Source organism: Dermacentor albipictus, chromosome 1 (assembly GCF_038994185.2).
Source record: "Dermacentor albipictus isolate Rhodes 1998 colony chromosome 1, USDA_Dalb.pri_finalv2, whole genome shotgun sequence".
Classification (NCBI taxonomy): Eukaryota; Metazoa; Arthropoda; class Arachnida; order Ixodida; family Ixodidae; genus Dermacentor; species Dermacentor albipictus.
In genome coordinates, this window is record NC_091821.1 from 125,653,349 (window position 1) to 125,665,094 (window position 11,746).

Genomic DNA, 11,746 nt, shown 5'->3' on the forward strand with positions numbered 1-11,746 from the left:
TCGGCGCCATGAAAGACGATGAAGCACGTCAGCTGCACGTTCTTCTTCTGGCCCGCCATTAAAGAGCAGCGTCTATTTTGTAAGACTCCGTCTTCAATCTACGTTACAATATTGCCTAGGCACATTTCCAGAGTTTCCTCAATTATCATTGCCCTGTCAAGAACTCGGCTACAGTCTTCGGTAAGTCGCAGATCAGTCTGGCGAATTGTTCTTGCTTTACACCTCGCATCAAGAAGCGGACTTTTTTCTCATCAGACATTTCCAGGTCGGCGTGCTGGAAAAGACGGGCCATCTCTTCTGTGAAGATGGCGATAGTCTCATTGGGTAGTTTCCCTCGGGTTTCCAGCAGAACTTCGGCCCTTTCTTTTGAACAACACTCGTGAAGGTCCTCGGGAAGTTACTGCAGAAAGGGTCCCACGTTGTAAGGGTGAACTCCCTATTCTCGAACCAAGTCTTCGCAGCATCTTCTAAGGTGAAGTACACATGGCGTAGCTTATCCTCAGAGGTCCAGTTGTTGAAGGTCAATATCCTTTCGAAGGTTTTGAGCCAGGTTTTCGGATCCTCCGACATAGCTCCACGGAAGGTAGGGGGCTCTCTGGGTTGTTGAAGCACGATGGGTGATAATGGGTGACAAGAAAAGCAGCACATGTGGAAAGCATGGATGCATGTGTGAAGATTAGGTCGATTAGCCACCGGGAGGCGTGATGACCGCATCGCATCGAATATGTGACTTCATAGTTCACGCATGGATGCTTGTGCAGTTCAGAGCTTTCTACTCAGATGCGAACACACAGACAAACTTGGTACGCATGCTCACGGTAGTTGCCAGCTGGTCAACCGTGGACCTGAACACCATGTTTCAACAGCCGTCGCTATAACCCGTACATGTATTCTCGCAACTAATCACTGATGAGCCACCCGTAGGAACATATTAGTGACAAGCTTTTCGTGACAGTTTGCAGCCCGTTATCATGGCCAGCGGCAAATTTCCATCATGGCCACTGTTGGCTGCACTGTCTACCCGTTAGGCCTAATCAGAGCTGCATCGTCAGGTGTTGGCTACTAAAATTAGTTACCAAATTGACACAGATCTATTCACAGCAGTCACACAACTGTCAGAAAATCAACAACCCGCCTCGCCTATGAGAGCGAGTGCACGGGATGACTGTTCGATGTTCACGAATGCCATCTTTGTGAAATACCGTACCATGGCCCCTCGTTTCAAATGCCATTCATAGGCGCGCAACAGTTTCTTTTCGTAGCTTTGAGCGAACGGTCACAAGACTAGCTTTGTATTTACATGGTGAGCTCAAAAATATAATGTGACAGTGTCCTGACCCTCGGCTGCAGACACATTTACACAGACGGGAATTTCCCGTGTGCCTCCCAGCTTGAGAACTCTTTATAATCGGCACCGATTGCAGTCAACGCTTACAGCGCTGATGACCACGTGGAGTGGTGCTGAGTAATGTGATGCACATTCTGCGCTTTTTCTGTCGCATAGATTGGCCTTAATGAGATGACGATAACCCAAAGAAACCACCTGCCATAAAGATAGAAAAGACCTCCCTTCTGTTTTCTGGAAGAAAACTAGAAAACAATACTTTCTTTTTAAATAATGTGATTATCCTCCTAAATATGTGCAGTGCTGCACGTGTTTAGGAGGCTTATCACGTTATTTGACTAGAAAGTATTGTAAGACACACAGTGATGTGTCTTGCACAAAATTTGGAAGTATAAATATTTATGTTAAATTTTCGGATTTTCGATATTCTGTTCAATATTCAGTTCGATATTCAGCTTTCTTTTTCTTGATTCGATTCAATATTCGATTTGAAACCTACTATTCAACATTCGCACACCCCTCGTCAAAACCAAGAGATAACTGTAAGTCAATAATTAGCTCAAAGACACTTTTGCAGATGATGGCGAGAGAAAATTGGTCATAAATTATAGCAGCAGTGAGGAAGAAGAAATTACTGAGTGGTTTCAGTGTGATGAGCAGAGCTGTGTGTTTGAAGGAACAGACCACACGAAAGCCGAGATTTCATGGCAATGCACTTTCCAGTAGCATAGCTTCACCATAAATACAAATGAACAATTGTTTGTTGATTGTAAACACTTGGAGTGCTCTCATTTGGAAATATATTAGGGGTGTATGAATATTGAAATTGTATAATCAAATTGAATATGAATATTATAAAAAAATGGGCTTAAAATATTGAATTGAATGTTTAATCTTTTGTCACTTCTAAATGAAATAAAGTATAAGAACTTTCATGAAGTATAAAAACTCCCATGTAGTCTTCTTGGCAGCAAAAGGCTTATTTACATTATTTGATACATTTAGTGCCATATCAGCTGAATCTTAGCCCATTTGATAAGCCTCTAAATGAGAACAAGAGAAATGTGACTGTAAATCTTGGTGCACTATGGCAATGACAGTTATTCGAAAAACCTAAAGCACGTCAGCAGATGCGTGTAGAACTCTAGCGCTTATTGAAGGAGCGGAGTGCATTACCATACAGTGCCGCTTGTCATTTTAAATGGATCAAAGCATGATAATGTTGCTCAAAATAAGTAGATTTGCCTAAGTGTGGTGAGAAAATTTGTAGGCTGTCTATGACAGGACGTGTGTTTAACTGAAAACTAATGTGTATAAATGATTTCCTCCATGCATTTGCTCATGAACTTGTGCATTTGCACAACAACAGCGGTTCTCCTGCAGCAGAATCATTCGAAAAGACTTTCCATTTGCATCAGTCTTTCCTTCTGTAGACTTCAAAAACCTTTTCTGTCCCTTAGTATTCGAACAAAACGAATATTCCGCAACTTCAAATAATTAATAGTAAACTCTCTAACACAAATTGTATTGTGAGAACCATTCGATTTGTGTTCAACATTTCAAATATTCGCATAACTCTACTATTTTTGCCACTGTGATGTGCATGAGCAGGGGAGCTTATGTCATTTACAGTCCTCTCTTAACATGGTGTCTCTTGGACAAGAAACCATAAGGTATAGAAACATGTGGTACTTTGGTAGGTATTGAATAACAAGCGAGATCAGTGCCTCCTTAGGCTATGCCAGTTTTGTTTCCTCTTGAGATTGAATATGGATTCTTTGTTGTGGCATGCAGAAGCAAAGTCCCTGTTAAGGTTGTTACCTCCAAACTGTACTGGGTAGTGGGTGTAGGACAACACTCAGCATGTTGTGCAACAAGATATTGTGCCACATTGTCGCTGATGATAATAAGCAAACACTACTGGCCCAGCATGTAGTGCTGTGCAATTGGCGATTTCTGCCTTCTGCCTGCTCCTACATACACACTTCCTTTCCATTCCTTTTAGTCTCAAACAAATGGTTCCATGAAAGAGGCCAAGAGTTCCTCAGGCCATGTGGCACACGCATCAACCAGTGACAAGTGACACAAGCCCAAGTTTAGCGGTGGCAGAGCAGTTATGTGGAGTGCTGACTTCTGCCCCAGCCAGGCTGCCTGAAGCCAGCACAAGACAAGCTAAGCGCTTACTCCTCATTGGGAACAACGTACAACTCTGTGCCTTTACAGTTCAGCATTGTCTCCTACCATCAAAGCCCACATATATTCTTGCCATCGTGCAACACATGCAGCTTTTGCTGTCCAGTTTTGTAGTGTTACTTTTGTCAGGCCTTTGGCTTACATTTTGCATTGTTCTTTGTCATTTAAATTTATTGTGCAGGCCACAATATAAACAAAAAGGCCACATCTGAACAAAATGTTTCTTTGTATTTCTTCTTTTTCGAAACTGAATCCCCATGTGTAATTGCATTTATGCCGTAAGCTCTGTCAAGAGACAATACAGTCAAGACTCAGAAAGGAGTGTGAGCTTTTACTGTGCCATGTTTGTGAATAGGTGTTGTAATGTTTATGTAGTCCTCATAATAAGCTTTTACACCAGTATATGTTCTACAAGGGATAACAGCTATTTTAGTCCTGTTCATCAGTTATGTGCTGTGTTTTTAAGTTACAATCTACTTTAGAATCTCAGTGATCCAGACTTTGTTAGACCGGATTTTGAGTGCTACTGAGAAGGCATGCATTGGGCCCAATAGTGAGTGTTTGCAATGACGAACTTGAAGCAGCCAGAAAGTCAAGCAACAGCTGCTGCGCCAATGAAAGTTGTTGCACAACCACCCTCAAATATAACATGTGATTTTTACTCGTGGTTAATCCAGCAGTAAAGTCATGTTAAAATTCCTGTAAGGGTGTACCAAAGTAAAAATTTCTTGAATTAGCACCTAGAGCCTAGCAGTTATTAAAATGTCAGTGTGATGGTTCCAGCAGCTAGAGACACGCTGTCCTGTGCTGTCTACCTGCTGGAACCACCACACTGTCATCACGCACCAACGGGCCCAGAAAACCACCTACTTAATTATTCAAATATATTCATGCTGTGATTGATAGCATGCAAGGCAGACTGTAGTTACAGCATTCAAGGCTGCATATAGCTGGTGCAGGTAACTGTTTTATGGTGTTGCACCTTTCATTGGTCACAATGTTCCAATACGTAGCATGCACTGGATGTTAGCTCCACTCATGCATCCTCCATTGCCGCGCGCATTCTTTATGGTGCCAGTGCTCGTCGTTGTACCATGCGGCATATTATGTGCACTGTGTACGTTTTCCTTGTGGTTGTGCATTAATGACATGACAAAGAATTCTTGAGGACGGTCCCGCATGCTTTGATGAACTTGTGGACCTGACACACGCTTGATACGGAGAGAAAATTGCCATGTGTGACAGGATCTACCTATTGGCCTAGAGGGCCACCACAGGAGAGACCAGCGCTGCTATTGCAATGATGTAGAAAGTGACATCTTGTGACACGTGTTTGTGCATTTGCCACAGCCAACGCAGCTCGCTGGGTGGGCTATTGAAGCCTTGATTTAGGCAGTAATTTAGTTGTCCACTCTTACAGCTTGGTTTACTGCTCGGTGCCGCAGTGCGAGACGTACTTGACTGAAGTCGGTGGGAGTTTTCACGCGTACCCCAAAATGAAGCAGTAGTGAAATGCCTGGCCGATAAAGTCACTGAAAACGAAATAATATGGTGATCGTAAGATTCGAAAAAGCAATGTACGCAGGGCTTGTAGCATGCTCACTTGATATCACATCAGTCAAAATACTCTGCACAGCAATGCATGCAACTTGCATGCCTGCACATGGTGGAAGCGTGGATTGAGGCAACAAAAATATAAGCGGTTGATATTCCACGTATTGTAATAGGCTGATAATAAATCATCGTCTCGCAATAATTCTGCTGAAAGTGACAAGCTGCCCTCCCTGCAACGAATGCTGTGAACAGCACTGTTATTCCGGCAAAAGTGCATATACCTACTTTTGTGAAAGATCATGTGAACTGAATAGCTAACGTGAAAGCATCAGGTTGCTGACTCGCTAAAAATCTTTGTTGCCCTACACACCAGACTGGGATGTACGCGCTAGGTTGTTATGCAGCCAAGATGCCAAACATGCAACGCCCAAAATATTCGAACGCTCAGAATGAACTGTGGCTGAACTGCTGGAGGCGCCAAACACTTCACAGCATGGAATCACATAATGCCCCTTTCTATGTCACAGAGATTCCAGTGGATGGCACTATGGTATGTCCTCGAGGCCAATATCAACTCCCAGATGCTACAGTCTTGTGGTATTGACACGGGCTCTGTACAGAGATAAAATTATGTGCGACAGCATCAATCCATATCAACTATCAGGTGCTACGGAGCCTACTTCCAGCTGTCATGCACGTTAACGTTATAAATTGTCTTGTCAAATGGTTATGTTTGTTATGCTTGTTTGTTGTTTACCAGTTATGCCTGCAGACAAGAACATTGTTCAGTGTTTTCAAGTTCTTTCTGTTGATCTGCACAAGCCATGTGCCTTGCCGCTTCTCGGATAGCACCTTAGTGTGGCCACACTGGTTTATTATCGCCTTCGGCAGCCATTATGTGCTTGGTCCCTGTTCATTTGACTTGCATTTGCTTCCAATTCTGCAGCCAAATATCACGCAAATCGCCATTGCGATGGTTTTGATGAGGAATGCAAAAGTCACAGAACTCAATCCTGTGAGGATGTCAACAGTTTGGCCACTGCCATGTGCTCGGTAATGGTGGCACCATATCCCACAGTCCTACACAACAATGTGCATATAATCTATTCATACAGTAGAAGCTCATTGATATGTTTCTGTTTATGTTTTCCCAGCTGTTACTCTCTCAAATACCGGTACTGTTTAGTTCCCATAGATTTATGTATTAGCTTCCCATTTGTTACGTTTCTCCTTCTGGTTGTTTCGTCCAAAAACTACCACTGACGCAACCTAGTTCAGCAACTGTGCCTACGTTAAGCATGCTATCGCATGAATAGGAGCCCGTGTCACCTATTATGTGTACACATCCTCCACTGATGGTGGTGGGACATTTGAACCACTGAGTGTGTTGGGACATTGTTGCAGATCTCAACTTTTTTTTATCCCAGTTTCAACTGAAAACGCTGAACCCTATATATATAATAACATGAGCTAAAGCAATGCACTAATGGATTCCTTCTGTTTACTTCCTCATTGCTCATGCTCAAGAACTGCTCAGTCAGAGGTAATTCAGTAGACATTTGAATATCCAGCTTTGCCTTTGGCAGGCATTAATAATGCCAATGTATTTAGATGACAACAGTGCAAATAGCAACGGCTCTGCATTGATATGTTGTCACTGGCAATTGGTACGCCCAGCCAAAACTCAAGATGGCATTTAGGTCCAATTTTGTTTTTTCTTGTAATTCTTATTGCTCAAGTTTGTATCAGGAGATTCTGCTGTAGTTACCTACCTGCTGTCATTAGAAGTTCTGGAGCTATTCTGTTGCACAAGCCACTCCCTTTAGTTCAAGGCAGTTATTTCCTTGCATTCTTTTATTTTTCATGTTTGCTGTGCTTGTGTCAGAGATAGCTTAAGCAGCTTTTTTTTTTCTTTATTCAATTGAGTCCTTCAGAAATACAGCCTTTTTTTTAACCTTGTGGAACTTTGTGAGAAATTAGCTATTCTGAAATGTCATTAATGGTTTGCTTCTGCTAGTAGAATGTAACACTTATCTCATACTTGGCTTATGATGTGCTGTACTTGCAAGTCTTAACAAACTTCTAGTCAGTTTTTAATTTTTCAGGCTAGTATTCACACTTGTGCAGCTTTCCTAAAGCAGTAAGGTAGTGCAAGAAGCTAAAAAAAATTGTGTGGCTTTATCATCCTTTTCTATTGTGATTTAAGAGTTTAATGTCATCATTGCTGTCTCTAACTGACGGTCCCTAAGCTCTTTTATCTCAGTGTTTTGCTTGCACTCATGTTCTTTCTGGACGTCTATTATACCTTTTGCTTTACCTCATAATCGCACGTTTGTTTGATGTCCAGTCTACTTCAGACACTGCTCTGCATGACAAGACCGCATGGCTCAGCTAGAGAGTGCCAATGAAATGATTGAAACACACTCTGAAACAGCATCAAAACAGCAGCAGATGATGGTCCAGGCTACATGGAAGATCTATAGGAACAAAAAATAAGAACCGATTGCAGATCTTATTCACAAGTGGTGCATTGCAGCTGCATTTAGTTACTATACCCAGTCTAGAAAGCAGCTTTTTAATGAAATCTTGATACTACAGGGTGTCTAACATGAGGGAGAACTTGGAAAATCTGGAATTTTCAGAGAATTCATCAGTTCTGGAAAATTCAGGGAAGAAGCAGGGTATTTTCACCCCACTTGCTTTGAATCAGGGAAATTAGTACGTACAGTGGCCAGAAGGAAGCATTGTTTTGAAGTGAACTTATGCAGTCGTCAAAATAATGGTGTCTTAAGCTGATTTTGTTAGCGTGAGCTTAGCCAGATGGTTGGAATATCGTGAAATGCACGTTTAGTCAAACTTGGTTGTCCATCTGCCTGATTTACAGCTTACTGATAGCAGTTATTGAAAATAATGGGGTGGCATAGTAGCTTGGCAATCTATAAACCACCATTTTCATCCTTGAACCTGCACCCTGCGGTGTTGTAGACTGCCAGGGAAGATTCAAAGAAAGTCAGGGAAAACCTGGGGAACTTGAAAGTGTTAACATAGTAGACACCCTGTGCTATTTAACATGCTGCATGTATCTTCACTTACGATTGCTAAGGAGTTTAGTATTTGTGTCAGAATAAGTGATCATAGATGGAAGCATTAGCTGTGTTCAAGTCGCATCCTGCATCCGCATAATATTGCTTAAATCTGGCACTTGCATCTCACAATGCCAATATATTAATCTCCTATGACTTCAAGCCATCAAGAGGCACTCGGGTTAGTACACATAGTCATTTGAACAGAGAGCACATTGTTGAAGTATTGCAAAGTGTAATAATGTCCTGTACTTTGTGCCTACTAGCAACACTATTTAAGGTCACTCACAATAATGCAATAGTCGAATCTCGTTTTTATGAACTTCCACGCTGCATGAAAATACCTTCATTATACCCATTATTGTTATAAGTGTACATGCTGATATCGGCAAAAAAATTGCAGTCTGTGTGTGAAAAAGAAAAACTCCAACACGATGGCCTATTGATGGGCTTGCCATTCTGATACATGTCACGGGAACAATACTAAAATTGCAAACGTGCTTTGCACTGTTGTTAATGGAAAGCCATGTGATCAGTGTGATCAGATGGAATTGGCATGTTGACTTGCCTGCTGCAGGCCAGCCAAGCCAGGACATTGGTCACAATATGCACGTCTGTCTAGAATTTGCCATTTCAAAGTGCACTTGCTGAGTATTTGACATTTTTCCTTCCAGAGTAGGTAGCATATACTTTGAGCCCAATCGAGTGAACAAATCGCTTTGCTGCAACCAATATTGTTTAGGATTTTACATTCTTGTTTGAATTATTGCATTAGAATACTTATTGAATTAAAGCATGGCAAACTAAATGTTATATTTACTTCATTTAATAATTCAATATATTCAATAATTTGTTATACCCATATTCATTATTATCGAGGTTTGACTGTATACTGGTAAGAATGCAGCACTATGCAAAGCTATATGGATACAGTTCACATATATGTAGGAATGTTGAGAGGTCACTATAAAATGAACCTATTTGTCATCACTTGACATACATGACTGTGAAAAAATGTTCTGGATTGCTGCAATAAAATGCCAGACATAATAAACATTAAGAACCTCATTGATACAAAATAAGGTATAGAAGAAGCACAACTGGTGCAGAAGTACTTAATGGTTTGGGCTGAGTGTAAAATTTGAGCTTTCAGTGCATCTGCAAAGCCTCAATATAATGCAGCTTTGATTCTTCACTCTTCGCTTTTTTACTAGGGGCCAGTATGGGAAAATGAGGACATTTAATTTCAACCACACACATTTGCAGTACTTGTGGCACAAAGATACTGTCTGTGCTTTCAAGTGAAGAAGCAGATATCAGAATTAAGCTTTCATGTGCATTTCACTGCATTAAAGCTGCTTTTCCAGTTTCATGTGCATCAGTTTTCAGTCATTATGACACATCATTTGCTAGCTTTTTGATATCTAGTTACCCAGCAAAGGATGCAGTGCACACACAATAATTTCATAACAGAATTGTATGCCATTACAGTCAAACTGCACACCATGGCTAATAATGAGAAAGTGTTTTTCATGCTTGTTGTGTGTTCATTGTACCTGTGCCTCATTTGGGTTTTGAGATTTCTTATGGCATTTGTGTACAATATATAGTGCTACTGGCGTATTCATGAAAACAATCATTGGCTGTCCTCTTGCTGAGCTATGCAAACTTTACTTTAGGTACCAGTTATAAACATGTATTCCAAGTTATCATTAATATGCATAGCTTATCGGATTGCATGTAGGATTTTTTTTTCCTGCTTCTGTCTTTTGTCTCTTATAGTAAAACTATTTCCTCCAACTTGTTCATAGCTTAGCACAGGCTGCACAAGTGATTCGTGATTTTCCTTCTAAGGTAGAGAAAAATGCTTGTGGCACTGGTGGGCTTGGATAGCAGAAATTATTTTTGTGCAGCTGGTTCCTCGGTACTTGATTTCTGTTGGTGCCAAAGCTTGTTTTTCTCTTGTGATTTTGTCTTTTGTAGTAGTCACTATGTTGTTGCAACAATTCTTGATGTTTCAGATGCTGCTCCTTTATTTCAGGACTGCACTCAAATGCTTACAGCTACCAAAGTTACACTTGATACCCTTTGCATAGTCATTTTTTCATTATGAAACGAACTGTGCCATGTTTCTTTTTCTGTTGTAAGTGCCTTAGTCATGTTTTAATATAGTGCAGCAAGCATATGATATTGTGATTTTTTTTTTTTTTTGCAGCCTAGCGAGTCTAGTGGAACATTAGACTAAATGTAGCAATAATGGTTCCTGTCTTGCCAGAAGTGTGAGCTTTTTACATGCAAGTGGAATTGTGAATTCCGATACATATATATAGATGTGTGAGTGTGATGCATGGCTTACCTTGTTTTTGCAATAAATTCTTTTTTTAATCATGCATATGAGATACTTATTTGCAAGTTTTTATAGAAGTCATCACCAGAAATGTCATTGTTAAATGGTTTAAAAGGTGCCTCCAAACACTCTGATATTTTGAATACAAATCAAGCATATAGTTCTTGTTACTAAATTTGTTGCTCGATTCAAAATGCAGTATTATCTATGTTTGAACATTCATTCATAGCTTAATAAATATAATGTTTTGCTGAACTTGCATTCAATTTTTTAGTGAAGTGGTCCTTCATAGTTAAAGATTACCAATGGTGCATAATTTGCATTGGCATTTACCAAATCCAAATATATTGTAGTGCACTTAATTAGCTAGGTGTAGTTCAGGTCAGTTATACAAATTTATAATTATTCATTTTTGGGGCATAAGTCATGTTTCAAATTTGCAGAGCATCTTCCGAAACATCTGAAACGGTTTCCATTAGGTGATCTTTTGCATGGTGCCTTTTTTTTCTCAGCTTGAAAGGAAGCCGGTGAAATTTGTTAAAAAATTTAATTTATGATGTGCTTGCTCCCGTGAATAAAAGCACACTTCAAGCACATCTTCAAGTAACGGTGATCACATGCCCACTGCAAAAAAAAATTGGTTAGGGTCTTCTTGCTTACCACGTGGTCTCTGAAAACGGTGGAATATATGCACGTATTTCATTGGCCACAGCGGGCAATACTGTAGTGGATGATGATGACGTGCATTGTAAAGAAGTTCTTGAGAAGTTGGCAGTGTCCTTTGTAGTTTGTGAGAGCCTGCTGCTGTTGCAGTAACTTGAGTTCAGAGCCGGAGGAATTGCTGAAATTGATTTATTTTTGTAGCGCAACCAAAACTTTTTTTTTTCAGAAGTGTCCATTCTTGCTGAGGTTTCCTCAGAAAACATGAAACATTTTTAATGATTTTTAGATCTGCGAGCTTCAAGTATAAGCATACAGACAAAACAATACTGACAGTAGAGAGCAATGACGATAGTATGCACTCTGAAAATTGAACTTGAAAATAGTGCATGTTTGGTAGCAAGGAAGCTGTTTTTAACTTGCAATTGAATACATTAAAAAATGTCCACATTTGTGACGGGCCTGAAAGAAAAAAACACGTAACTTGATAAGCCAACAAGTGTTCTTCTTTTTTGATGAAAACTCGGAACAGAACTAGTTATTTAGTTGTTTATTCTAAGTTTT

General features: G+C 40.3%; 1 protein-coding gene across 3 annotated transcripts in view; it reads left to right on the plus strand.

The window, feature by feature from the left end:
• The window catches only part of PH4alphaEFB (prolyl 4-hydroxylase subunit alpha-1), a 116,582-nt gene extending 106,015 nt beyond the window's left edge, over window positions 1–10,567 (plus strand). For all 3 annotated transcript variants that reach the window (XM_065451156.2, XM_065451158.2, XM_065451157.2), the window contains one exon: window positions 3,351–10,567. In XM_065451156.2, coding sequence (XP_065307228.1) covers window positions 3,351–3,421 — 71 coding nt within the window. In that variant the 3' untranslated portion in view covers window positions 3,422–10,567. The remainder of the gene's footprint in view (window positions 1–3,350) is intronic.
• The last annotated feature ends 1,179 nt before the right edge of the window (window positions 10,568–11,746 follow it).